The sequence below is a fragment of the Cololabis saira genome, chromosome 1, assembly GCF_033807715.1.
Source record: "Cololabis saira isolate AMF1-May2022 chromosome 1, fColSai1.1, whole genome shotgun sequence".
Lineage (NCBI taxonomy): Eukaryota > Metazoa > Chordata > Actinopteri > Beloniformes > Belonidae > Cololabis > Cololabis saira.
The window spans coordinates 23609442-23636330 of NC_084587.1; the positions used below are offsets into that span (position 1 = coordinate 23609442).

Consider the following 26889-nt stretch of genomic DNA (forward strand, 5'->3'; position numbering starts at 1 on the left):
GGGACACTGGATGCTCTCTTCAGTCACTATTAACTGTCATCTACAGCAATGCGTCTTGTAGTTCCAAGTGTCAGCCAATCGTGAAGTAATATACGCAATTTTTCTCCCATCATTTAATTTTATGATCTCCATTTGGGAACAGATGCCATAACAGAGCGATCTGTAACAACTACACTTTAAAGATCTGCACTAAAACGTTGCTGCGATCATTAACTGTTAATTCTATTCATATTGAGACTATATCAGCCACAAAGGAGACGATGTGGACTTAAAAGGACGCCTTGGCAATCCTATGGCAGTGAGAGCGCTTAAACTATTTGTGAGGGGGAAAAACCCCATAGAGCAAAGCTTGTGACATTCAACCACTAGAGGGAGCTCAGTGCTCAGACTCCTGTATGGATGTGTGAACAGTGCAGGGTTTCTGCTCATGATCCTCTGTCAGGTCAGCAGTTTCAGCTTTTGACTCACAAATGACCGTTAATGGCAGTCTGGCACGAGTCAGAGGGTTTGTTAAGTTATATGGAAAGCGTTGCCTTGCAAGTGCTTTCAGCAGAGAAGTTTTGTCCTCTGGAGATTTCCTTGCAGTCTTTCTCTTGTGAAGACAAACTGCACATAAAATCAACTGCCTACGTAACTGCTCTGGGAGAACCCCACAGGATACATTTTTCTGCATCTCTGAGATCACAAATGCCTTCCGTTACCTGGTTAATGATCTGACTCCCAAAACAACACAACCACGGCAATTTATCATTTGACAGGGTTTTATTACTTTTAAAACATGTATCTTCCACTCATAAATAAAGAGCATAATGACTGAGACCCCAGTATAATATAATGTCAGCAACAGAGAATAAGCATGATGGCTTGGTCATAAATGGCTTCATCAAACTCTCCAAAGCCCCCATATGGCTGTAATTGTCAGTGTCTATATACAGATGCATAAAACATCGCCGTCTGGTTTCCTCAAGGACACTTGAGCGCTCGCTTGCTATTTTTGCCGTCTGGCCTTCATGACGTCTTCTGCTGCAGGATCTCCCTCACCAGAACTGGGTCAGCCCTTCCTTTGGTCTCTCTCTGCACCAGGCCCATCAGCTTGTTCAGAACTTTCTTGTTTCCACTTCTAATGGCGTGAACCTACAAGAAAGTGTCATAAAACCCAAACCGGTGCGTGAAATATCTCGTCTTCTGCCGTCTTGTGAGAGTTTGCAACTCAGCACTAACCTCATCAGGATGCGAGTCCACCACCTTCTGGCAGATGTCGTGCAGCTGTGCAGCGTCACTGACCAGACCCAGGTCCTTCTCCTGGACGATCTGCAGGGCGCTTTTTCCTGATGACCTACACATCTCCTGGAACACCTGAGGGCGCGGAGAAACCCGCGTGATGGATGTGTGACGGGCAGAGGTGTCTTCAGTATTCACATTCATTACTCAGGTAGAAGTATAGATACTAGAGTTTAAAAATACTCCTGTAGAAGTATCAACTCAAGTTTTTTACTCAAGTAAAAGTATAAAAGTAAAAGTAATGTAAGGGGGGAAAAAGTCATTAAGGACAAAAGCCATTGAAAATGAATGCATCTTAGTATAATGCAAATATATTAAAGAACCATATATGTGTACTATTGAGCATTAACATGTGTTTCAGAGAGCAGAAGATATGATGACTAGTTGCCTATAAGTATTGTAATGGTGCAAAAAGTCAAACTTCAGAGGCATGTTATCATTTATCCTAACCTTTATTGGAATGTACATCCAAGTTTAGTTGCAGAAATCTGAGGGAACGGATGTAAGAACAAAACTGGACAAGAACATCTGAAACAACCACAACCAAATTCACTCTATCCGGATGGAGCAATTTAACTGGATAGTTTTTTTTTAAAGGCCGAAATGAAATAGAGTAACGAGGCTGTTTTTAAAATGTAAGGAGTAAAAAGTACAGATAATTGCGTGAAAATGTAAGGAGTAAAAGTAAAAAGTTGTCTGAAAAATAATTTCTCCAGTGAAGTATAGATAACCAAAATTTCTACTTAAGTAAGGTAACGAAGTATTTGTACTTCGTTACTTGACACCTCTGGTGACGGGTTGAGTCTACTTACAGACAGGCCGACGGGGGATAATTGCCATATCTGTGCGGCCGACTCACCTGCTTGGCAACCGGAGAGGAGATGTGTCCCGTTTCCTGCAGCTCCAGCAGCCCAGCCAGAGATAAAGGAGAGATTGGGCTGAAATGAAATTAAGGGGCTAATTGAATTAAACTTTAATAGAAGGACTTGAATTAATGGCTGTAAATGGTAGGGGAGATGGAGAACGGAAAAGTGGAAGTACCAGACATAAAGGACATGAAGGTGATCCTTTTATAATATGATTGTAATGTTTATGTCTTATATCTGCTTATATCCTTCAACCAGGGTATTTGTACCTCGAGAGGCATTTCTGAAGCTGCACGTTGTAGAAATGTCAATTGAATAAGAAGGAAAATTCTAAATTTAAAAAAGGTAGGGTAAGTGATTTCTGGATGATGCCTGATCTGTTGATATTTGAAAGGAAACATTCCCTTCCCTCCCTCGTCTGTTGGTAATTGGCAGGATGTGCTGGTATTTAATCTAATTTAAACGTTCATTTTGAAACTGCTAGTGCACTGCCAGATATTTTACTGAGACCTCTGAAAAATTATGTCAACATGCGGAGAGAAAAGACTCAATATGTCTCCTGTACATTCTCCTTCACCTGCTGCTTCAGTCACTTGATACAAATATTTCTTCAAATTCTTAGAGAAATGTATTTTGTCCCAGTTTAAGGCTTTTGAAGGTCCTCCTGGCTGTTTAGTTGTTTTTTTTATTATTTAACTTTCCTCCCTTTAAACAAAGCAAATGCAGCATTATTCATAAATAAACAGCAGCAACTTTGCGCTTCACTCGCACCCGAATGCAGTCTGGGAACAGAAGATAAAATAATGCTTGCAGCATCGGCACTGCTTCAATTTCAAGCGCTCTCTAATGACTCAAGGGTTTTAATTCTGAGTAAATATCAACGTGCTCTTTTGTTAATCTCAGTCTCACTCAGATGCTTCAGATTGCCCTCAATTAAAGCTGGAGTTGCCGTTAAACTGCAGTTTTAAGGAAACTTGACATGGATGAGGAACTGCAATAATTTGTTATTTAACAGGAACTGCGAGAAAATATGGGTTTCGGTTTTCAAAGTCGTGGCAAGAAAGGCGTCTTTTGTTGAAGTTTTAAGTATAAAATCAGGCAACAGTGGCTGGCAACTCCTTTTACATACATGTATAAAAGACTTGATTTTCAAGTTGGAGTGGAACATCTTTACAAGGAGTGATAAGAATACCCGCTTTGTCAAAAACTAATGATTGTCCCAGCGTGATGAGGGCCGTCTGAGGAGGCTTTTCTCTGACAGCCCGTTCAAGTGATAAGACTTTTCTCATTAGCGGACATGAAGAATTAGAGAATACCAAACAATCCTATTTACTTCCGCGTGACAAGGCGGAGGAGACATTTACCTCCGCTCTGTAATTTATCTCCCTCTTTCACTTTCAATTGCGCATTTTGAAACATGAAATCAAATGAACTGTAATGTTCAGATAGATTGAGAAAAGGACAGAGCTGACATTTCAGCGGAGAAATATTGTTTGTTCATAATTGCGCAGTAAGATAACACCAGCCTCAGATGAGGAGGGATGATGTCTAGCGGTACCGTGTGTCGGGACAAGGACGGAGGATAATGACACTGCAGCGTTTGACTCTGAATCTTTTGGACTACTTTTGATAGCTTATCTGCAGTTATTTACAACCCGGCCTCGCACGCTAGTAAATTCTGTCAGGCAAATTTTGGCCTGACTGGAGCTTCAATCTGCTGATACAAAGAAATGCCAGCGCTGTTCACTGCCAGAAAAATAAACGCCATCACCCAGCCTTCTCCTTGTCAATCCTAATTACAAAAGTTATCCACGATGTAATGTTCCTCTTTTGTCTGTTTTCTTTGAAAGGCGGCGATTCAACCTTTATAATCTTCTGATGTCTTTGAAGTTGTTAGTCACGATATATAAACTTTTACTGACAAATGTGTCGAATGAAACCAGGATTACAACACAAAATAAACCCTGAAGCAAGCGCATAGTCATTTTTAGACATTGTTAAGTTACTAAAACAGGAAAAAAAAAAAAAAACATGTAACCCTGCATCTAAGCCAGGTCCTCGAAGGCCACTGTCCTAAATGTTTTAGATATTTCCTTTGCTTCAGGGAGAGTAAATCCATGAAATAAGATCTCATGATGTGATGATGCACGTTAAGGGTAGCAGCAACAACATCTTTCCGTGCAAAAATAATCAGTGTGAAAAAGCCAATCTGAAGTGAAAGTAAGTGATTTGCCGATGTCCCTCTAACCTCTGACTCGCGCTCACGTCTTCTTGTTTGAGGTGGCCTAACAAGTCATTTGTCACCCAGCCGATCACCTTCCTGGGATCCCTCTTAGTCGCCTTCATCACCGCCTCGAAGTACTCCGTCAGCCCGTCCTCGTTCTGCAACACAACACCGTGAAAATTATTCTATTAATCCCAGCAGAGTTCATCTGCGTTAAACTCGAGCAGAACTGCATGCAGACTCGCTGCACTCAGACTCGAGGATTTAATAAGGCCACAAACTCCTATCTGACTCGTTTTCAGCCACTCGGAAAACCCACCACCAGAGTGTAGCTGTGCTCTGGCAGGACGCCGTACGTCTTCACCAGCCTGTCTCTTTTGACGCTGGGTAACTCTGGCAGCCCTTCCTTTATCTTCTGCACCACCACCGCCAGGCGCGCATCAGTGCCGGTGGGCAGTGATGCGTTATCCTCGTACACAGTCAGAGGAGGCAGGTTGGGCTCCGGCATGAACCTGCAGAAGAGCAGGGGAGAATGCTTTATCAGCCTTACAGATGAGCTCAGAGAGAAGAAGTCTGGCTTCTGTTGAAATACTAACGATGCTCTTGACTCTATGCTCACCACATTTCACTTGCTTCCCTAATCATTTGAATCGAACCTTAAACCCGTCTGTCAATCATTCCCCCGACTAAACTGAAACCTGCACACATCAGTTTAGACCTTGAGAGGTTATTTCTCTCCAGTGTGCAGCAACTCCCAAGTTCCCAGGGAGGAAGGACAGGATCATTTTCTCATGCTGTAGCTGCACATATATTTAAAAACGAAGGGCCTGGGAGACAAATGGGTTCAAAAGTCACCCTCACCTGTAGTCCTGAAGACCTTCTTTGTCCCTCATGGAAACAGTTTGCCTAAAAAACAAGATTAAAGATACATTTAAAGGTCTATTATATTATTATTTTGAGACTCCATTTGAGTCACAGTTTAAATAAGACGCTTATTTGACTCATGTTGACTGTTTCAGTTCGCTGTTCTCATGATAAAGGAAGAAATGCTTGAATTGGAAATGCATCAAAATGTAAAAGAAAATGGGTTCACAAAAAAAAAAATGTATGAAAGGGATTTGTTTTCAGTATTTATTTATTTTTTGGGGGTTAGTTATGTGTGGGGTTTTCTCTACGCACTCCAGTTTCTTCTTAAAGTAAAAAAAAAAATAAAAATCATATATATATATATATATATATATATATATATATATATATATATATATATATATATATATACACACACACACACACATTTATATATGGCTGATTGTTCTAAATTGCCTGCAGGAGTGAAATGTGAGGGTCCGTGGTTTCCCGCCTCATCTGCATCCGTGTGGCACCTGTGATGGACGACTGATCCTGCTGCTGCTCACCGACAGGTGAGACAGGCTTCAGCCACACCCCTCAACAACATCTAGGAAATGAACGATTGCTCAGGCTAAAACTAATTACAGTGCTGTGTAGTGGTCAATGACTAGGATGAGGGCTTGGAAAACCATTACTAATCGATCTTGAGAAGAGAATTGAGCTTCGCAGATTAGTCTTTTTCTGGCACCCGATGATAGCTGGCTCAAAACCTCCAAGGTCTGCTTAAAAAAAAAAAAAAAAAAAAGGGGGAAAAAAACAGTCCAGAATGCTCCGTGTTTTATTTTTAGGTGCAAACAATAATATGATTTCTCATTTATGAGGGAAACATTGTTGAGCCTGTGTGGTGGTATGGTAGAAATAATTTATTCCACAGTCATTTGTGAATGCAATTTTTAGTTTGTAGCCACGTGCAGACGAGCAGGATAAACCTCCTGACTGTCTAGATTTAGATGATTAAACTAATGTGTTCGCATTGAAATCGATATGAATAGCTGGCAATTTCAGGTGCATATTTTATATCACTTATTCAATAAATTAAGCTTTTTGCATAACTTTGCATATTATTTCTGCATTATTTTACTTGACTAGGCTGTTTAAACTGTGTCTTTGACTAATAATGACACTGTGATTAACCGCAATAGATTGCAGGATATATTTATAATTCATCCTGAGATTAAACAAGATTAAATTAACAGCATCCATGCATCATGTCTGATAATAACCCAATTGTACCGAGCTCTGTCAGTACACAGCCAAATGATTTATATCCTTGGTTCATGCATTATGAAGAAAAAGTATTAACTCACAGCTGTGACTAAATTATGCCATTGCCACACGTTACTAAACATTTAATTTAGAGACCACAGATTACAAAAACATTTCTATTAAGGGGCTCACGAGGAAACGGAGGCTCCTGTAAATGTCGGGGGGGTTGGGCCTGTTAACAGATGCAAAAGTGAAACGTATTGCTCCGTCAGTGAACACTAAAGATAGCTAGTAAAATGTCCCTCGGTGCCACGAATCAAGTCAGTAGGCTGTTTAGCAAGTTGACGAACATGCAGTTATAAGAGTAATGTCACATCTAACAAGTCTAAGAGATCTTGCTTGGTTTTGTGAGCAAGCAAGGCCTTCAGCAGAAAACCCCCTCAAGACAAACTTTAGACGGGATTAAAGGTAGGGTAAGACGATTTCTTACCCAGAACGTGTTCTGCTCATCTTGTGATTTTATGACTGCACAAGTAGCTCCAGCTTATGACCCATCTGGTAAACTTGTACTTCCTGTGCACATGACTGTAGTTCCAGCTTATGACTGCCTCTGCATTCTTACTAGATATGACAACGCCATTATTTGGCTTTTCAGATCATAATTGTATCCATCTATCCTTGTCTGGATCGTAATTTCCAAACAAAAGGAACCCAGTTAACTTGTTATGTGTAATCTCTGGCTACTTTAATGAGAGATTGAAGCAGCACCATCGTTTGCACTGAAGACGGGCCAGTGTCCTTCCAAAAAAATGAGTGAACCATCCACATCCATTAACTTCATGAAGACAGTATAGTTAATGGTAACGCACTTATGAACATCAAATAGTACTTGTATGTAAGTATGCAACTTGGAACATAGCCATGTTTTCGTCAAAAAAGGGAGTCCAGGCAGAGACCTGCTCCCATGTTTTTAAACTTATTAGCCATGTTTCAATAAAGGCTTTTTAATATTTTTCCACAAGAAGAGTGCCTTGGACTCCCTTTTTTGACAAGATATTGTTTTTTTCCCCAACACCAAAGAGCACCTTCAAGATTTTTTCTGAACAATTCCCTGAGCACTTCGGATTTTCTCTTCACTTGATAGCCATGTTTTTGTTGTTTCTGAAGACTGAAATAATAAAAGAATAGTTGGATTAATGTAGCCGTAATTTACAACAAATAACTATCTAAACACATTTTACATTTAATAAAAAAAGCCAACTGCTTCTGAGCAGCTAAAACAAGAACAGAACTGTTCATTTTCTTTGTTTTCTACTACAAATAAATAGATACCATTGTGTTTTGAGGGGATGGATGGAATACATCTGAATATATGAACCCATCTCTGATGGCTCACAAATCAATTAGGAGAAGGATCTGTGGAAATAAATGATGAAAATACTGAAAAGCACATTCCTTTTAACATATTTTCAGGGCTTCCTTCAGTCAGCAAGGCTGTTTCCAAACCAGCGCTGTCAGATCTGTGGTCAATTTCACAACAAGAAAGGGGCCAATAACACATGTTGTTTAACACGCTTTCGCACCGCGTGTACCTCGGACACGCAGGCCCTCGTGGGAAGGAGCCAGCGCCTCAGAAGATGATCAAGGCCTCAGCTGTGTGGGAGCAGGCTCATTCTGTGAGCTCATAAGCCTCGAGTTTCACAACGTGCGCAGACAACACAAGCTGACGGCTGCATCCAAATGGCTCTATTCATCATCATTACCATGATGGTTCGTTCAAAGCTCGGGACTAATGAACCAGGCAGAGATCCCAGTCAAAGAGTGCTGTGGTGGCGAAACCTTGGCATCACGATGCTGCTTTTCCGTCCTCTTACCCTGATTTGGAATCATATGCCCGGGTCTCGTTTTGCACCGTCCCCCCTCTCTGCACGATCTCAATCTGTCTCTGGATCTCGTAGTCTGGTGGATAGAAGATGGGACACAGACACGGATGCAGTTCACGTTATTCATTTGGTGAGAAACGCCGAGCACCTGCTGTCACACTCTGACAATCCTCTCGCCCCTGGCTGCTGCCGTAGATTAACGAAGCCTTTTTGCAGGGTTTTTAAATACCAGTCCAGCAGCACAGTGAATACGATACTACTTTATTCATGAATAATTTATGTTCAGCACCACGGAGAAGCTCAATCAGCAATCAGTAAAGTTCTATCTGACACATAATCAATGCTTTTTTTTTTTTAAGTGAGCAGCCGGGAGAAGTCAGTAAAGCGTGACCGACTGCCTTCAGAAGCCTCTAACTGTTGAATGGACGGCTGTCGGTCCTGAACTCCGGCTCCACAATATTCTGTCGGAATCGACTACGCTTCCTGCCCTGAAATCTTTTCATTAAATCGAACGATCTTGTTTTCAATCCAAAAGAAAAAAAAATAAAATCTATTTTTCAGCACTGAGATCAAAAAAAGTGTTTTTCTTTGATGCTCTATAGCTTTGAAGAAATTGTCATGGGTAAAAGAGAAAAAGAAAAGTAAAATGAGAAGGAAATATCCAAGTCAAGCAGCGGCAGCCTGCCATGTGCCTAATGTGAGGTTATCTGACAAACTGTTTCTTGGCCAGGAACAGTTGCTGGGAGACAAGTAGGGTCTCGAGGAAGTTGGTCTTCCCAGCCAACAAATAAGAGGTTGCATAACATCTTGTCTGCGTGATGAACTAATAGCAGACAGCGTGTTAATCACTCGTTTCAGAGGAGCTGGCACCAAGATTTCAGTGTTTAGCCTTTCAGTTTTAACCACATGTCTTTGTAACATATTCAACCAATGTCACCTGGTTTATGCTTCTATTCATTACTGTTCTGTACAATGGTGTTGATCTAATCTCCCTCTTAAATAAAAAAACAAATCAAGAAATCCATTTAAGTAAAGCCTCGTTCCAGAAAAAGTTAAGTGTTATTATTATTATACGTCAGTAGACATATGATGCAATCATGAACAAGTTAACCAGAAGAGAAGCTTTTAAAGACATTTCATTTAAATTAATTCATAAATTCTATCCTACAAATGATCACATTATAAAAAGATTCAAAAAAAATATTGATTCAAACTGTACTTTTTGCTCTGCAAATTCAGAAACAATGACTCACTTATTCTGGCTGTGCCCCATTGTTCAAACTTTTTGGAGTGATATGTGTAATTTTGTGTCTGAAAGAATTGATATTGATTTTAATTTATTTTGGAAGGATGTGTTGTTTGGTGTTTTTGACCATGTAACAATTAGATCAAAGCCAAAGGAAACGTTTATTATTAATTTGTTAATTATCCTCGCAAAATTCCACATCCACAAATCTAAATTTTTACGCAAAAAACCCTCTTTTTTTACTTTTCATTGTGAACTAAAACAGTATCTGGACTCTATTAAGTTTTCTAATAATTCAAAGGCTATCAAAACCATAAATGTATGTAAATGTTTTGGCTTTCTGTTATAATTTCATCCCCCCTGGCTGGTTGTAATGTGTTGTGCTTTTTGTTTGTGTTTTTTATTTGTGTTGTACTCTTTATATGTTAGAATTCGACGTGAATTTGCATAATGTGAAGTTTCTTTTTATCATTGTTATGTCTGCAAGTGTTAAAAAAAAAAAAAAAAGAAAAAAAAAAGAAGCTTTTGTTGATGTGCATGTCACCCATGTCACGGTGCACTGAAGTGCATTAATGTCCACTAATAGTGCTGTTTAAGAAGTGTAATTATAATAACTTACATGTCTTTTTTTCTATTTTTCATCAAATATGCTGCATCTTTCCACTTCCTCTCAGTTAATTTTTAAATAAAAGGAAGAGAATGTGGTTGTCTTGTATTAGTTGTCTTTGTTTAGTAGCGTTTTAACATGTATATCTGGATGAAGTGATTAACTGTGTACACACTTGGTTTTCAGCAGTGTTCCTGAGACAATGAGTGAATTTAGACATCTTCTCTGCGCTCGATGCAGAGCTGCCCAAGGACTGAAACAGCCATTTCCACCTTTACTTTTGCAATTTTCTGCAAAAATAATTTTTCTGCCCCCCTTTTCTTTTCAGTTTTACATTAGGGAACATTCGTTTTACATTGTTGAAATATATTCATACGCAAACTCCCCCACTGTCTGATGCTCTTTTTTAAATTCATCCTGTTAGAGCAATCAAAAGCAGGATGACGGCACATGTGTTGATCTTTGAATACCTTTGTACTGGTGAGTGCTGGATGAAAATGTCAGCGAGGCTCCATATACGAGCAACCAGTAATAAGTCTATAGGATGTACTGAGTTAAAGCTTTCATTGGTTCCTACCGATGGCTCTGGCCAGGTATCGGATGCTGTTGATGTTCTTCACCTCAGTCCTGATGCCCAGCGGCTCACCTGGTCTGTGCACAGACACATTGGCATCCACCCTCAGCTGGCCCTCTAAAGAAAACCAGGAAAGGGATGCATGCAAAAAATATAAGTTTAGGTTTAGAAGTGCAGCACCTTGGGGGAAAAAAAGAAGGAGAAAAAAAAAAAAAAGACACTGAGGGAGTGCTTTCCATACCCGACATGTTGCCTTGACAGGTACCCAGGGCTTGCAGGATGAGCTGAAGCTCCCTGACAGCTGCAGCGGCCTCCTCTCCGCAGTTCATGTCTGGTTCCATCACCAGCTCCATTAGGCCCACACCTGACACATGTGAAGACAGCTGTGCTTTAAATCTACAAGGTTTCTATCCCATGGTGCTTTGCAACAAGCCTAAACAATACCTGTTGTTTTCAGTAACAACCTAAAACTATCTACAGCCCCGGGTTGGCCACAACGAATAAATAGGTGAGTCAGGGCAACGGGTTTCTGGTGAACATTGCAAACTGGTTCCGGGAGAGAAGATCTATTTCTAAAGCTTGTATCTAACCTGCTCTGTTGAGATCTATGAGCGTCTGGCTCCGGACGTCATCGTGCAGACTCTTGCCACTGTCCTGTTCCAGCTGGACCTGTTTGATCTGCGCCGTTTTTCTGATCACCTGGCTCTTCTTCTTCCCTCCAAGGAGGCTGTAAGTCAGCGTGCCATCTACAGCAATTGGTCGGCGTTGCTGAGTGATTTGGTATCCAGCCTGAAAAGAGAAATTGCAAAAATATTAAACTCTGGTTGGCAAAAAGCAAACATCGAAGCATGTTTGATGCTCTTCCAGAAATTGAGCCTTTATCAACTCGCTACACGACAATATTCCCACTAGCCCGATTAAACGAAACATTCTAACTTTTTTATTTTTTTAATGGACCCGAGTCTAAATAAAAAGATTGATTGATTTCTTTTTTTCCTTTCTCAGAATTTGTACCTTAAGGTACAAATTAAATATCTGTGTCTTGCTTTGGCTAAAATATCACAGATAAGAAGTACAAACGATCCCTTTTCAGCCAGGTCTTTACAGCTCCCTCCATAGCCGTCGCTTTTAGGAGGACTTAGCCACTCAACTCCTCTCCACCCACTTCAGAGGACAGCAGATGCAGATTTAACGTTCAGTTGAGGCTGGGCACTGATACTCAGAGCTGGATCTGGTGTTTCTAAACAAAGCTGATCCGCATCCACACCAGTGTTTGGACTTTGTTTCAGAAACCATGTGCAACCAAACGCCTGTCACACGGACATCCATGCTCACAGGGCTGAACGCTAAATTAGCTGCAGTTTGTTTTTCACAAGTGCTGAAAAGGCCTTCCCTCCTACGCTTGTAGGCAGCTGCAGTGTCCTTAACTTTAACTGAAACAGCTGATAGCAAGGACAGAAACGTCAGCAGCGCTTGCTTGTTGTTCACACTGTTGTAACAGCAGGTGCCGTTCAGATAATTATAGGCTTGGTGGGTCAGGGAGGCATGTGACGTGACCCAGAAGAGCAAATTCTGAAGCAAAGTGGTGGAACTACGTCACCGTTTCCAAAGTATAAAAAAAAAAAACATGGTCTGCAGCAGATCATTTTTATTTCCTGTTTGGAGGTCAAACTCAACGCAGTAGTGTGGCAGCCATGCAAATCTATAGAATAAAACTGCACTCTTTTGGATGTAGCCGCTCAGCTTGGCTCCCCCAGGCTGAGTGGCAGCGTTTGTTAAGTTGGAATCTTTGATTCAGTCGCCACTTCAAATGCCCTCAAAATCCTCTCAAACACAGGTTTCTCTTTTTTTCTTCACACTGTGGCATAATACTGTATGTCCCTGTTAAAGGACAAGAAGAGTCTTTTGTCCTGTGTTACAAATGATCAAATGTTAAAGCCTTTATTTTGTCGGGCTTTCGTTGTCTGTTCCTGACTGTTATGATACTTATATTCACATAAAGACACGAGTAGAAATGTTCCAGATTGGTGGATTTTGGTCAATTAAAAGGCAAATGTCGTTGAACTCCTTTCACTGCTGTGCCGTTCTTACTGGAATGAAAAAACATGTATTATTCATTTGAGCAAAAAAAAAAAAAATCTAATTTTTAAACCTTTATTACAGTATATGAGGGTAAGATGCCAGTTTGTGAAGTCTTGTGGATAGCTCCCACGCCGCACTGGTGAGCATACCGCAGTCTGAGCCATGCGGCTGTGTAAAGGTGAGCGGGGCTGATTGGCTGGGCTGTCAGTATAATGCAGAGGGAGCACTCACTCACTGTTGCTACTCACAAAAGCACAAAATTAATATTTCATGCGCTCCTCAATTCCTAAACGATCCTGCAGCCTTTAAGTATTAATTTCACATGTTACTATGGCAACTGCATCACAAGAACTAAACATTAATCATACTTATGCTAAAAGAGAGCAAGGACGTGGGAGAAAAGATAGGAGGTGGCCGTTAGTCACCGGCTTGCTGTACACTGTGTCTGAACGACACAATCAATTACCTCCACACCACCTCGTCTTCATACAGACACAAAAACAGACCGCTGCGGATCTCATCTCTTAATTTCTCCTACTCTGGCTGGATTTGATCCTTAAATCTTCCTGATTTACAGAACGTGGTACTCCTTTTACAGGAATCACGCTCCTTACTACATCTCTTTATGAGTTCTGTCTCGGCTGTTGATGACATCTTTGCTGGCCGCAGCACAAGCACAGCTGTACAGTAGCGGTGTCTGTAGAAGTGAAGACTGTCTCATTTCCCTGCGATATAAATCAGCTCCTCTTATATGAAGAGCTGTTTTGTATAAAAGGGTAGGTAAAAATAGGCTTTTGCTTCAACCTACACCTTTTCAGGGAGTATTTCAGAGAGCCTTGTGACCAAACTAAAATAACAATAATAAAAAAAAACATTTTAACATTTTAAAAAGGCTGTGCAGTATTTTCTCCCTCTCTTGCACCCCTCCCAGTTACAGTTGTAGATAATATCTCCCCCCCTGCATTATTAAAGCCACTCCAGCTTGGGTTTATCAAGCTGTTTAACACTTTGAGACACGTCACTCTTCTTGAGCAGATAATGATACTAATAGAAGCTTTGTGATTTTAAAGCGGGCATCAGCAGCGACTGAACAGAAAGGGTGTGAAAAACGACACGCGCATCCCAGCATCAGATAGCACAGGCACGGGCATCAAGCAGAGATCAAGCAACACAGAGCATTTTCAATGCCGTTTGCAGCGCGCGCATGAATTTCAAACGCAAACGAAGGTTCAGGCGACAGGCATGAGTCATCCTGGAGATCTCATCGAAAAATAATAACTTTGAGCAGGAATCATCATCATCCCTGGTGTTTGTGCCAACTGTTGAGAGTGAATCCAAAAGAAATGAGGCAAACTTGTGCAAATGCAGAACATTAGAATCCAACAATGATCCCACAGCCTCCAAGGGGGGATTTTTCTGAAAGTTCAGCAACTCATTGACATTCTGGGGAGAGGTATTTAAATTTTTTGCACTGGTGCCACTTTTCAGTAACCAACAGATCTGTGAATATTAAGCAGAAAAAAAGAGCCTGGAACCTGGCAGGAAAAGGCTCTCTGTTCTTCACCTCCACCTGCTTCTACATGGCTTTCTCGTTTTAAGCCAGATTTTCCAACAGTTTCCTTAAAATATCAGTAAACCCACTGAGCTGATCATATTTCATCAGAAGGACAGACTTTGAAAGTTACAAATGTTAAAATAGTCAACATTCAGTCAAAAGATTTCTTACATTTTTTTAAAGAAACATTTCCAAAGAGCAGGTGACTACAAAGCACCCATGGCATTTAGTATTTTCTTTAAAGCGCTCCCACTTGCTGATTCTAGTCCATTTATTTTCTGAGAAGCCGTTACTCGTTACATCTGACTGAACTTTGGTTTCATAAGAGTAATTAGTCTGCGTAGAGAACAAAACAGTTGGAACATTGACAGAAAAGATATATCTGAACCTCTGAGGAAAATGTACTTTTTTTTCTTTTTAAATCAGAATTTTGATTAATGTGCATTAATATGCTTGAGTTGGGTTCGCTGGAGGCCCCAAAACACTGGATGTTGCCAACAGAGGCCAAGCCATCAGATGATAAATGATGGGCTTCTCAGATTCTGCCTGTACCAGCTCATGAGGGAAATGCCACTGTGTTCACCACCTGAGCACACTGATGAGCTGCTTGGCTCTAAAAGGAGAGGACAATGCTTTTCTGTTTCTCTGAAGATTGAATGGAAACTTGAACCCCCCCCCCAAAAAAATACACGTCAGGCCAGACAGTTCAAATTGTTTTAGAAGCTCCATGTAGACAAAGCAGAAGATTCTCTGCAGGTTCAAAACACATTGCTTTCAAAAGATGTTTTGATGCTGTGTTTTGAAAAGAAAATCTCAGATTTTCACTGAACTCATTCACTGATCTCATCAGTAGTTTACCTCTTAATTCCTATCTCTCCTTGGAGCAACTCACAATGTTTTCCCTTTATTTGTATTGTTGTATTATTTGTAACTCTGGTATTGTGAAAGAGCCACGATGATCATTTCAAGACCCTTCCAACTGGAGGTCTGCTGGGATCTGCAGCCGATCCCCCCACCGCTCATGGGCCTACGGCAGTTGGCTCGTCTGACCCGTCGGTGACAGCGATGGCTCTAACGCAGTCAGAGGAAGGCCGAGCTACAGCGGGTCCCAGCGGAGCTTTGCTAGGTCCTCGTTTCACCTCTAGCAGAAATGGATTTGGACGCTGTTTCAACAGCAATACTTGAATTGTGGATGATTAGACAGGTTTGATCAGAAAGAATGTAAAGTAATATTAATTCCTCTGCAAAGATTAGCATAAATAATACCGCCAATCTAAAACAGCCAACTTGCTGTGACCGAACTTAGGTGGGCGTGTCCCAGGTGGATCCCACGCCTGCTCGCTCTGCCTGTTTGCAGTTTGGTGCAGCATAGCCAACGGGGGGAGAGGCTTCAGAAGAACTCTTCAGAAAACCTACCACAGGGACTTTGTCCAGTTCTTCTTATACATTTCTAAACCACAGTTGTCTTTGATGTTGAGTGACACATCCTGCGAGTGTCTCATTTTCCTCAGGAGATGGTTGAGACAAAGACGGAGCTCATACATCTGTCATCGACAGACTTACGCTCACTAGGGGGGCTGAGACTAGACTCAAAACAAAGTTGCTGTGTGTGTTGGATGTGTCGTCTGCAACTGTTAGCTGTATGCAAACATATTAAACACATATGGACTATGCCGTGCACTGCAGAAGCATTGTGTTTCAAGTTTGTTCTTCTCCCTTACAAGTGGGAAAACAAATAAAAATAATGAGTTAATTACTGCTGCCTTAAAAGAGTGCCCTAAATGCTGATTTTATGAGGAGTTTCAATTAAGAATGAGATGGCCACAATCACAAAACACCAAAACCTACTTTAAGAAAATGGCTAGTGTCTAAGAGAAGCCATTACCAGTAACTACTGAAGTGCCCCGAAGACAACATCTTCATCATCATTTACCATTTTCACAGTTCATAATCTGGATCAACATAACTACACATAGTTAAGTGTGTGCGCTGTACTGTTAGACAGCTGTGAGGTTTCTACAACCCTAATAATGACTCAAATGATGTGGAAAAAACGCAACTCACACACTGTCGGTTAAGGCATGGAGAAGAAAATAGCCTGCAGATAATGTAAAAAAAGACGTGCACCAAGTGAAATGAGCTTGTGAGTAAAAGGCACTGGCAGTTTCTTTGGGCAAATGGCAGTTTTGCTGCTTCAGCAAGGCTTGCTCGCTACTTATATTCAAGCTCACAGCTGGGAAAGTTCCGTGCTGGAGAAGCACATATGAAGAGCTCATGGAAAGTAAAGCAGGGATGCATCATGAAGTAAATGTCTCTGTACGGCGACCCCCTGAGATATCACTCTTCCACACACTGAAAACTACACGATGTACACAAATGGAAAATGAAGGACAGCGAGGAAAAGACTTACGGGAAGGTCCGCATAAAAGTAGTGTTTCCTGTCAAAATATGACTTCTTATTTATGGTACAGTTGAGAGCCAGCCCTGTCATCACTGCTGCTTCAACGCACCGCCTGTTCAGCACCTGGGGGACACATGAAGACATTACCCGACAGTCTGATGAGAGCGTCATTTGAAAGTTGCCATTTTTGAGATGAAACATACGTACAGGTAATGTGCCAGGTAAAGATGCATCAAAGAATGACACCAGGGAGTTTGGAGGAGACGAGAACCGAACCGAAGAGCCCGAGAAGAGCTTGCTGTTGGAGTTAATCTGGGCATGGATTTCCAAACCGACCACTCCGACCAGCTGCTGTGGAGCGCTGAGGTACGAGGTACACGGACAGAAAAAGAGAAATCTGTAATACAGGCTACCTAAAGACAGTAAAAACTAACTATGTAACATTAAAAATAAAGAATTTGCTACAGTTTGGCCTACGGGTATCCATTCTGACAGGACACGCAATTTATTCACTCACAACCATAGAAATTAAAAGTTGAAATTACTTAGTCTATTATGTAAGATTAACAAAAGGAATGTAATTTGCCCTCTGAAGAATAACAAAGTGAGAATGTAAAATGACACTTGGGGACATAAAGAATTTATTCGTGGATATCTGAAAATATTCATTACAGTTTTATGAAATTGGATTACAGACATCAGCAAAATGTATTGAGTGCTGCTCGAGGCAAGTCTCTCTTCAGGTAGAGGTTGAAATAAATTGGGGGGGGGGTGCACCTCATCTATTATTTCCATCTTTTCACTCTTAGTAAAGTCCTATTTGTCAAAAGATAGCTGCTTTGTCAAATGATGATGCTGTTGGATTTCATTCACACCAAGTAACAGAGACAAGACGCCTCCCCTGAAACAGTTTCAGGCTCTGCAATGCAATGGCTTGTGATGGGGGTTGCTCGTTTATGCAAAACAATCACAATCACAGTTGTTTTAGTTAACGCTGAAGTCATCATTATTTAAAATCATTATCTACTGAGTTTTGAAGCATGCTGCATGCTGAGTTTAACACAGAACTTTGGAAATTTCTACAATAAACTTGTATTTCATACGTAAAAAAAGAAAGAAATCATGCTTGAAAAAAAGAGAAAAAAGAGTGAGAATTGTTTAGAAGACAAGATGGAATATGTGGCAAAATAATTGTTCGTGTTTCTTCCTGAAAATCATTTTAACACCAATACAGCCCTAAAATGTATACCTCACGGCAAACTGTTGGTCTCAGATACTTTAATGTTTGGTTCAAGAGCCACATAAGTCTCGTGGGGTGATTTGTGTAAAATAAGCTTTAGATTTCATGTTATTGAAAGTCTCCTTCAGAGGATAAAATGCAACTCAAACTGTATAAAAACCACCAGAAAAAGTGAGTCATGGATAGTCGTAAGAAAAGCGATCCCCCTAATTATCCCGCTTTGTCAATAAAGAAGATGATTTATGGTTTGTATGTTGGTGGAACTAAAAACAGCATTAGGTCTGTTTAGCTGGGAGGGAATATGTAAAAAATCATAACGATTGTGCACTTGGTGACAAGTTTTTGATATTTGGCATGGTGTTAGTTATGGACATAAGGTTTTCAAAAACCATCGCAAACAAATTGTGACGCCCCCTAGTGGCCGGTTTGCAGAAAATTCTAAATGGCTCCCGCCAAAAAGACCAAAGGTCATATCTCAGCTTCTCTTAGTCCTAGATGGTTGAATATTGTCACCTTTTCTACTTTTTTGGTGCTAGGAATTCAATTCTGGGATAAATCTCCTATTTCAAGGTCACGTTGAAGGTCAAATTTAATTTTCAAGGTCATTTTTTGCCCAAAAAACTCCATATCTCGAGAGTTAAGTCACATAAAAAGATTATAGAGGGCTCTAGACCCCTAATTTCACCCCCAAAGGAATGCAATTTTCTGTTTATTGGACAGGTCACTATCACTGTAGTATCAATAATCTGATTGGGTGAGAACAGTGGCTTCATTCAGGCTTAAGATGAACAAAACCTCAGAACTAAGTCACAGTGAAAGAATAGGATTTTGTTAAAATAACACACAAATAACATCAGCTGTGCATATTTAAACCCAATTAACACCTACAATGCTGCCTCTATCGCCTCGCTTATTGATTCATTTTGAATTTCCTGCAAACCGGCCACTATGGGGGAAGTCCCAATTTGTTTGCGGTGGTTTTTTGCAAACTTTATGTCCATAACTAACACCATGCCAAATATCAAAAACTTGTCACCAAGTGCACGATTTTCATGAATTCCCTCCCAGCTAGTTTAAGTTATTTAAAACGTCATCACTTTCTTTATGTTTTGAAAGATTTCAGACATCAGTGGCAGCGGTCTTTCAGTTAGGCCTGTAATTATAAACAATTAATTGCACAATCGATCATTTGAGATGATCGTGATCATGTCTCTATAGTATTCGTATGAAAACACGTGGCTGACAGTGACTTCAACTGAATTCGTTTTTCCACTGTGGAAACATAACAGTTTTAAACATCTGTGGGCAAAAGAAAAAAAAATCAAATAGTTAAACAAACATTAAACAAATCAATGAAAAATATGACAAATAAGATAACAGACATACTTAAAAATCACTGCAGGCTTTAAAAACCATGAGGATTGGAGTACAAACATAATTTCAGGAGATTTTACTAAATATATATTCATTTTGTACAATCTGAACATTTTTGATGGTGCCTTTTGCCCAAAAAGAGCTGGGATAGACAAAACCTGAGTTCCTGAATTCAATTATCCCTAAGCTAAAATGGGTGAAACCTACAACAAATCAACATATATGTTTTACAGAGAAGTTCAAGTATTGTGATTTTTTTTAAATGGTCCCAGTCTTGGCTGACTTAACTGTCAAGACAAGGAAACAAGTCACTATTTGGACAAATGGGGGGGCCTGAATGGACATCTGCAGGTAGGGTTGCCACCTGTCCCGTAAAATACGGAATTGTCCTTTATTTGAGAAAAAAATGTTGCGTCCCGTATTGAACTAATACGGGACGCAATCTGTCCCGTATTTTCATTAACGTCCCATACACACGTCTGTCACACACACATCAACACTAAATTTAACAATAATGAACAAAATAAAACACAGGAAACATTAAGGCCAGCAAAATCTTTGTGGCGGGACAACAGGACCTGCTGCGTTCTGTGCCCAGATCTTTCTATGTGCCAGACAGCGGGGAGGACTCGGGCTTCACCTCCATCAAGGGGTTGGGAATTGGGAATTAAAAGTTGTGTTCCGTATTGAACCAATAGGGACGTATATTATGCTCTTATTTATTGATGTCATAATATACAGGTGAAGGTCGGAAAATTTGAATATATTGCAAAACACCATTCGTAGTAAATTTATCTAAAGGTGAAACAAATATATTATTCAAAGTGAGATATTTCAAGCCTTTATTTTTTATGATTTTGGTGATTATGGCTCACAGTTTATGAAAACCCAAAATAAAAAATAAATTAGAGAATATTTTATGAAATCAATAAACAATTCAACAAATAAAGGTTTAACATATCTTGCTTTGAATGTAATAATACTAGGTCATATATTAGTTTCACCTTTTAAGTTGAATTATTGAAATAAATTAACTTTTACACCATATTCTAGTTGAATTATTGAAATAAATTAACTTTTACACCATATTCTAGTTGAATTATTGAAATAAATTAACTTTTACACCATATTCTTCACCTGTATCTATATTATACATCTTGGCTGATGTGGACATACAAAGCATAGGAGGCTATTTCAGTTGCTATATAGTTGTCTATGTACAGTCATGCAAGTTCAATGTAAAGCACTTTAAACTTTAAATCAAAGCATTTTGTTTTTTCATATAAAATAAACATTTTTTTGGCTCCTGCGCTGCTGAAATCGGGGCGTACCTTATTTATATTTCTGAAAGGTGGCAACCCTATCAGCAGGACTAGTAGTAATAGTAGTAATAGTAATAACAGTATCTACATGGAAGGCTTCATAAAACCATAACAACACGTGCAACAGCACTTGCATAGGTCATATGTTAAGGGAAATAGAGAGCATAGCAAATGGTTTGTGTTTTTCCTCTGGACTGCAGAGCCTCGTTACACCTGAGTACAGCATTGACAGACATAAACAACTTTAAGGTTGACAAGTTATGTCAAAACAAAAAATACCCCGCCTCGAGTGTTTCACCTACCTCTTTTCTCTCATCTTCGGTTGGCTGCTGCATTGTAAACACGACGTACTAATATGTCGGATTACACATGAAGTCTTGGTGTATAATATCGGTATTTGTTTTATGTGATGAAGCATCTCACTGGTAACACAGGACGCAGACATGTTCTCCCTTCCACCCACATAAACATGGGAGTTGTAGTTTTAAACTCGATTTTCAAAATCAACTGCAGCCGCGCTGTAATATTCTAAAAAACTACAAGATCCGGTTTTTAGTAAAGGCTGATTTATGGTTCCGCGTTACACCAACGCAGAGCCTACGCACAGTACGGCGCGCGTCGCCGCGTACCTTACGGCGTAGGCTCTGCGTCGATTTAACGCGGAACCACAATTCATGCTTCAAGAATCGCATATCCGGTGTACGACACGTCATTTCCGTCCTGAGAAGCGTGGCGGGAGTTGTTCGCTTGGTGGGAGAGAAATAGGTTGTTGTTGCACCGTAAACTTGTTTTTTCACGGAAATTCAACAGATAAAAACCACGAAACATGATGGCAACAAACGGAAAGGAAGGTTGTGAACTCAAAGGAGACGTGTCACGCGTTTCACCCAACAGCAGCAGCAGCGGCGGTGAGGAGGATTCTGCCCACGTTGGCTCGTCCGCGCGGGAAACGTCCCACTGTACGCTGCAGAATGGAGGACCGGTGGAGGTAAATGTACTTTATTTACATAGCTCCTTAAATCGACCTACAGGTGAACCAAAGTGCTTTACATAATAAACATCAATCAGCAAAATAAAACATCAAGTATAAAAAAGTGTCCCCACACTACTGGGTATTAAAAGCCACCCTGAATAAATAACTTTTCATTTTAGATTTAAAAAGGGCGAGGGCAGAGATTGCACGTAACTCACAGGGGAGCTTATTCCAGAGCTTGGGGCCGGTGTTCTGCCAATTGCTGCTGCTTTGCCAAAAAATGCTACCTAATGGTTTTCTACCTTTTTGTAGAGCTACACTTTTACTGTGTTTTATTATGCCGCGTTCCATTTGTCCTCGGAAGTGGGGATTTCCCAGTTCTCAGTCGGAATTTTCAACTGGAACGCCCCTCAAAGTGGGATTTCCCACTGGGAAAGTGGGAGAGTCTTCACCACCCCCGAGTTACCATTCCAAGATGGCTGCCCCGGTTGTAAACGGTAGAAGAGAGCTCTGTAAAACTTCGGTCTAGTTTTGGTCACACTAAATCAGTCGTATACAAGTATTGTTCGCCATATATATGCTGCTATAGTGTAATTTACATTTTTCATGTGGTATATGCGAACTACAAACTTGTTTACCTACTTTGTAACTGGAACGCTGATAACTCGGCTGTGACGTCATTCCGAGTTCCGACTTCCGAGGTAAATGGAACGCAGCATTACTCCCTAGCCCACTTCTTTCCCCCCCAAGTGGTCCTTGTCGCTTGCCAGGCCGTCATTGTAAATAAGAATGTGTTCTTAATGACCTGCCTGATTAAATAAAGGCGAACGACTGAATGAATATCAAATAAAGCGATATGATTGGGCTTTTTTTCTCTTTATCGTATAATGTTCACAAAGTGTTAATGCAATTAATGTCATGGGTAGTGTATTTTGAAGGATCAAATACTCAACATCCCATATTATCAATTTTACATCGTGCAAGAAAGGATGGACATGCCGGTGTTTTGCCGGATTCAGCACCCCTGCCGTGAAAAGCACCCCCTCGTCGTACACACAATGACAAAAATTATATTCTCATTCCACACACTCACACAAACACATACTTAGGAGTTTATATTCAATGATAAGTAGACCAATAAAAAAAACAACACACTGACACTTCAATACATTTATATATACACACTCACACAAACATATACTTAGGAGTTTATATTATATATATTTACAAATATTATGGAAGACAACACAGTAAGCAGGCTATTAATTAATGACATCAATAACCATTTACCCAATTTTTGTTATCTGTGATTGTGGGAAAGTATGACTATTGTGGAATCCATGAGCGCATTTAAACATGAATCATTAACACAAAACTGGACGCTAAACAGTGTGTACGACGAGGGGGTGCTTTTCACGGCAGGGGTGCTGAATCCGGCACAACACCGGCAACTGAAAAGGCTCGGTCCCCCCAGCGCTTCTGCTTTGACCTGGGCACTTCCAACCAACGTTAGTTGGAGGATCTCAGAGCTCTGCCAGGCTCACGCAACGTTAAAATCTCTGATAAATAAGGAGGGGCCGTTCAGAGCTTTAAAAACAAACATTAAAAGTTTAAAATCAAGTCTAAAACGAACAGGCAGCCAGTGACGGGAATAGAGGACCGGGGTGATATGCTCTCGTCTGGGTGTGTTTGTTAAAAGACGGGCAGCTGTAATTTGTACCAGTTGGGCGATGCCAACATAAAGTGCATTGCAATAGTCCAATTTGGAGCTGACTAGAGCGTGGATATCTCTCCATGTCGAGACGACTCAAAAATGTTTTTACTTTGGCTAAAAGACGCAACTGATAAAAACTTGTCTTTGAAGGTGAAGGAGCAGAGGTTCACCTTCAGCCCCGAGCCCACCATGGAGGACATCCGGAGGATGCAGGCCGAGTTCACGGACGAGCGGGACTGGAACCAGTTCCACCAGCCGCGCAGCCTGCTGCTGGCGCTGGTCGGGGAGGTGGGCGAGCTGGCCGAGCTGTTCCAGTGGCGGGCCGAGGCGACCGACGGGCTGCCGGGCTGGAGCGGGGACGAGCGGGAGCATCTAGCGCACGAACTGAGCGACGTGATGATCTACCTGCTGGAGCTGGCGGAGAAGTGTCGCGTGGACCTCCCGCAAGCGGTGCTCCGCAAAATGGCCCTGAACAGATTAAAGTATCCCGCGAGTAAAGTGCACGGCTCTGCCAAAAAGTATACGGAGTACCAGGACTGAGACCGAGGAGGCAGAGGAGCCTCAGCGAACCGACATCTGCTGCTGATGTGCATTTCTTTTTCGTTTTTTTTTTTTAGTTTGTGTTTTTTGGATCGTCTTCTTGAATTATGAATAAAGCCTGAATTATGGTTCCGCGTTAAATCGACGCAGAGCCTACGCCGTAGTACGGTGCGCGTCGCCACCTACTCTACGGCGTAGGCTCTGCGTTGGTGTAACGCGGAACCATAAATCAGCCTTAATGTCCCGTCTTCTGAACGAAAGTCGTTTACATATGCAAATCCATTTTAATTTAGTTAGGATGTGTTGGCTCCAACTGAAGTTAAAACATGTTTTTAGTTTGAACCTGTCTTGACTCGGTTTAAGTTTCTGTTAAAACTGTAACATTTTATTGCAGTTGTACAAAGTCTGGAAAAAAATGAGGAAGAAAATTATTTCTCCTCAAACATTTTAAGTTATTTAGATTGATGTGTGACACTGACACAGAGGATTAAGAGCAGTTAATGGAGTTCATGACCAATGTCCCAAAACACCAAAGTCTAAAGCCTTTTTTTTTTATTTTTAAAAATTCACCAAGTCTGAATGTTTTGTCACCTTGCATGTCCTTTTCTGAAGTAAAATTTGCTCAAGTCTGCATTGTGTTTAACTAATTTTCCCATCGTTTAAACACGAACGTGAGGGAGCATTAAAACCCTCTACTGGCCACGTTAGTCCAAACAGGAGATGCTTTGACTAGGAAAAAAAAAACAAACCAAAAACACTTTTTTGCTGCAGTGTGAAGAATATATATATATATGGACGTTTCTGTAGTGATTTCTCTTAAATGTTCCTTCCAGTGTTGTCTTTAGCGGCACCAAAGCAATAATCTTATTTTAGTCACATTAGAATTGTAATATTTGTACATCTGTGACAGTATCACCTCCTGCATGTTCTCATGAGTAAAGATGGAGGGCGTCTAGCATCTCAAGTTTAAGTGGAGCATATAATGTCTTATGAGTAGACCGAGGCCTCAGGCGTAAAACGTCTCCTGCATCGAGCAGAATGAGGGGAAAACTGGTGGAATTGGGTTTCCAGTGGTTGTTTACAATAAATGCTTCCTGCCATGAGATAAACAGCAAAGGACTAATGTAGTAATTTGGCAAGTTCTCTGTAACATTTTACAGTCACGAGTGGTTTGTTTTTAGTAAATTATACTATTCTCCTTTAAAAATAAAAAAAAAAAAAAATCCATTTTGGGGGAACCTTTAACTTCAACGTCTCGCCTTTGATTCCACTACTTGTAATTTGAATATTTTAATTTATATAGGTTAGTATTTTACATAAGTAAAGCCTTGGAATAATTATAACACCCAGTGTGGGCTGTAATACAGTGTGGACTTCTCATATTTATATTAGAAATTCAACACTTGCAGAGTCTGCTACTTGTAGCCCTCTGTTTGCATATACCCTCCCATGGGAGAACTTTAAGCTGGCGGTTCCCTGAAAATGGAATTGCAAAGTCTAATAAATCTCTTACTATTTAACTTAAGGGGTTGATGCATTTTCTTATCACCTAAATGGCTGCAAATATTTTGTCCTTATTTCACCCCTTTGCAAACCCAGCACCTTTTTAGGGTTCACTGTTTCACTAAAGGCCACTTCAGACTGGAACAACAAAGTCAATCTGAGAGTTTAGCGATTTGCCGATAATGTCAGCTGTTAACTGAAGCTGTTAACCGTCTGATTGAAATCAAAAGTTCTGGGAGGTAGTCAATAAAATGCTAATGTTTTGCTGAACAGTACTTTTATGTCTGCAGACATCTGAAATGTGAAAACACATCTGTGTTCAGGCGACTGGGATTTGGTCCAAGGCTGAAGAGAGAATGTTTGATTAGATTTTTTTATTTGATGTTTTTCAAGACACAAACAATGGCCTCTGCGGGATGTCTTCACATTCACTCTGAAGCGTGAGTCATCCCCCAGCTGTCAAGGAGAACAATCATGCATCACTAAGACGCTGCAGTGGATGAGCAAAGCCCAACTTCAAAGTAAACAGCCCTTTATTCAAAAATATATGACACAGCTTTTCACACTAAAAATGAGCTATTGTTTATTATATTGGCAAGTATTTAAACTTGGATAGGTAAATATCTCTGATGATGATGTAAAAAGAAAGCAGAGCTTCTGTGGTCTTAAAAAACAAAAAGTAATCCCTAAGATAGAGGTTCACCCAAAATGTATAAGCTACAGTCTACAGTAGCGTTTTTGTTGCACAGTGAATATTATTCTAAAATAAGATGCTTTGTAGGTGATGTCTTCATATTCACCATCAGTACTTGAGTTGTAAAAAAAAATTAGGAGGGATGGTGGATTTTATCATATGGGGACAGATAATTTGTACTGATTACAAATAATAGAATATATTACAAATAATAGCACTGACCAAAACACCTGCAGAAATACTGCAGGAATGACATAGCAGCAGTTAAATGCAGCCTTCTGTAAGCTTTAAATATCCACTGGGCTTACATCTAATACATCAAAACACAAAAATAAAAAACAGTTTTCTGAACTTATCAATATGACTCTGTCATTCACAGGATAAGTAAAATGGATCACTGCAAAAACTCAAAATCTTAACAAGAATATTTGTCCTATTTCTAGTTAAAATTCTAGTTAAAAAGTTAAAAAAAAAAGTAAAAAATTGCTTGTAATAAGAAGATGTCCCACTGGGCGTTTTTTTTTTAACTTATTTCAAGTGGAAATTTACTTGAAACAGGTGAAAATTGTCAAATAAGTTATTTTTTTGGTAATGACTCTAAATGTTGAAATAGCAGTAAAACCACATTCATTGATGAAATGACATAAGGGATGGAAAGGGGGGATGATTTGGACCTTTTATATTTCAAGGGGGGA

The 26889-nt window shown here is 40.3% G+C and overlaps 2 protein-coding genes across 3 annotated transcripts; one reads left to right on the plus strand and one right to left on the minus strand.

The window, feature by feature from the left end:
* Positions 1 to 761: 761 nt before the first annotated feature.
* On the minus strand, positions 762 to 21234 carry gatb (glutamyl-tRNA(Gln) amidotransferase, subunit B). Its single transcript, XM_061730778.1, has 13 exons — positions 21073 to 21234; positions 17042 to 17195; positions 16844 to 16957; positions 11387 to 11585; positions 11038 to 11160; positions 10800 to 10913; positions 8361 to 8445; positions 5233 to 5277; positions 4691 to 4883; positions 4396 to 4529; positions 2141 to 2219; positions 1222 to 1356; positions 762 to 1134 (listed from the first exon to the last, which is right to left on the minus strand). The coding sequence occupies exons 1-13, from the start codon at positions 21213 to 21215 to the stop codon at positions 1009 to 1011; spliced, it is 1644 nt and encodes a 547-aa protein (XP_061586762.1). The 5' UTR covers positions 21216 to 21234; the 3' UTR covers positions 762 to 1008.
* Positions 21235 to 21494: 260 nt separating this feature from the next.
* On the plus strand, positions 21495 to 24628 carry dctpp1 (dCTP pyrophosphatase 1). 2 transcript variants are annotated; one of them, XR_009783173.1, is made up of 3 exons: positions 21495 to 21758; positions 23608 to 24125; positions 24196 to 24628. XR_009783173.1 is itself a non-coding variant. In XM_061730793.1 (2 exons), exons 1-2 carry the CDS (start codon positions 21597 to 21599, stop codon positions 23995 to 23997), a joined length of 552 nt encoding a protein of 183 aa, XP_061586777.1. In that variant the 5' UTR covers positions 21495 to 21596; the 3' UTR covers positions 23998 to 24628. The 2 variants fall into 2 exon arrangements, 1 of the variants encoding a protein (XP_061586777.1); XM_061730793.1 differs by having other exon boundaries at positions 23608 to 24628.
* The last annotated feature ends 2261 nt before the right edge of the window (positions 24629 to 26889 follow it).

Coding starts and splice junctions, on each gene's coding strand:
- gatb (XM_061730778.1), bottom strand. CDS start 21,215: ATGTCTGCGTCCTGTGTTACCAGTGAGATGCTTCATCACATAAAACAA. Junction 4,530..4,690: donor AGCACAGCTACACTCTGGTG/GTGGGTTTTCCG, acceptor GTTGTGTTGCAG/AACGAGGACGGGCTGACGGA. Junction 1,135..1,221: donor TGGACTCGCATCCTGATGAG/GTTAGTGCTGAG, acceptor ACTTTCTTGTAG/GTTCACGCCATTAGAAGTGG.
- dctpp1 (XM_061730793.1), top strand. CDS start 21,597: ATGATGGCAACAAACGGAAAGGAAGGTTGTGAACTCAAAGGAGACGTG. Junction 21,759..23,607: donor AGAATGGAGGACCGGTGGAG/GTAAATGTACTT, acceptor TTGTCTTTGAAG/GTGAAGGAGCAGAGGTTCAC.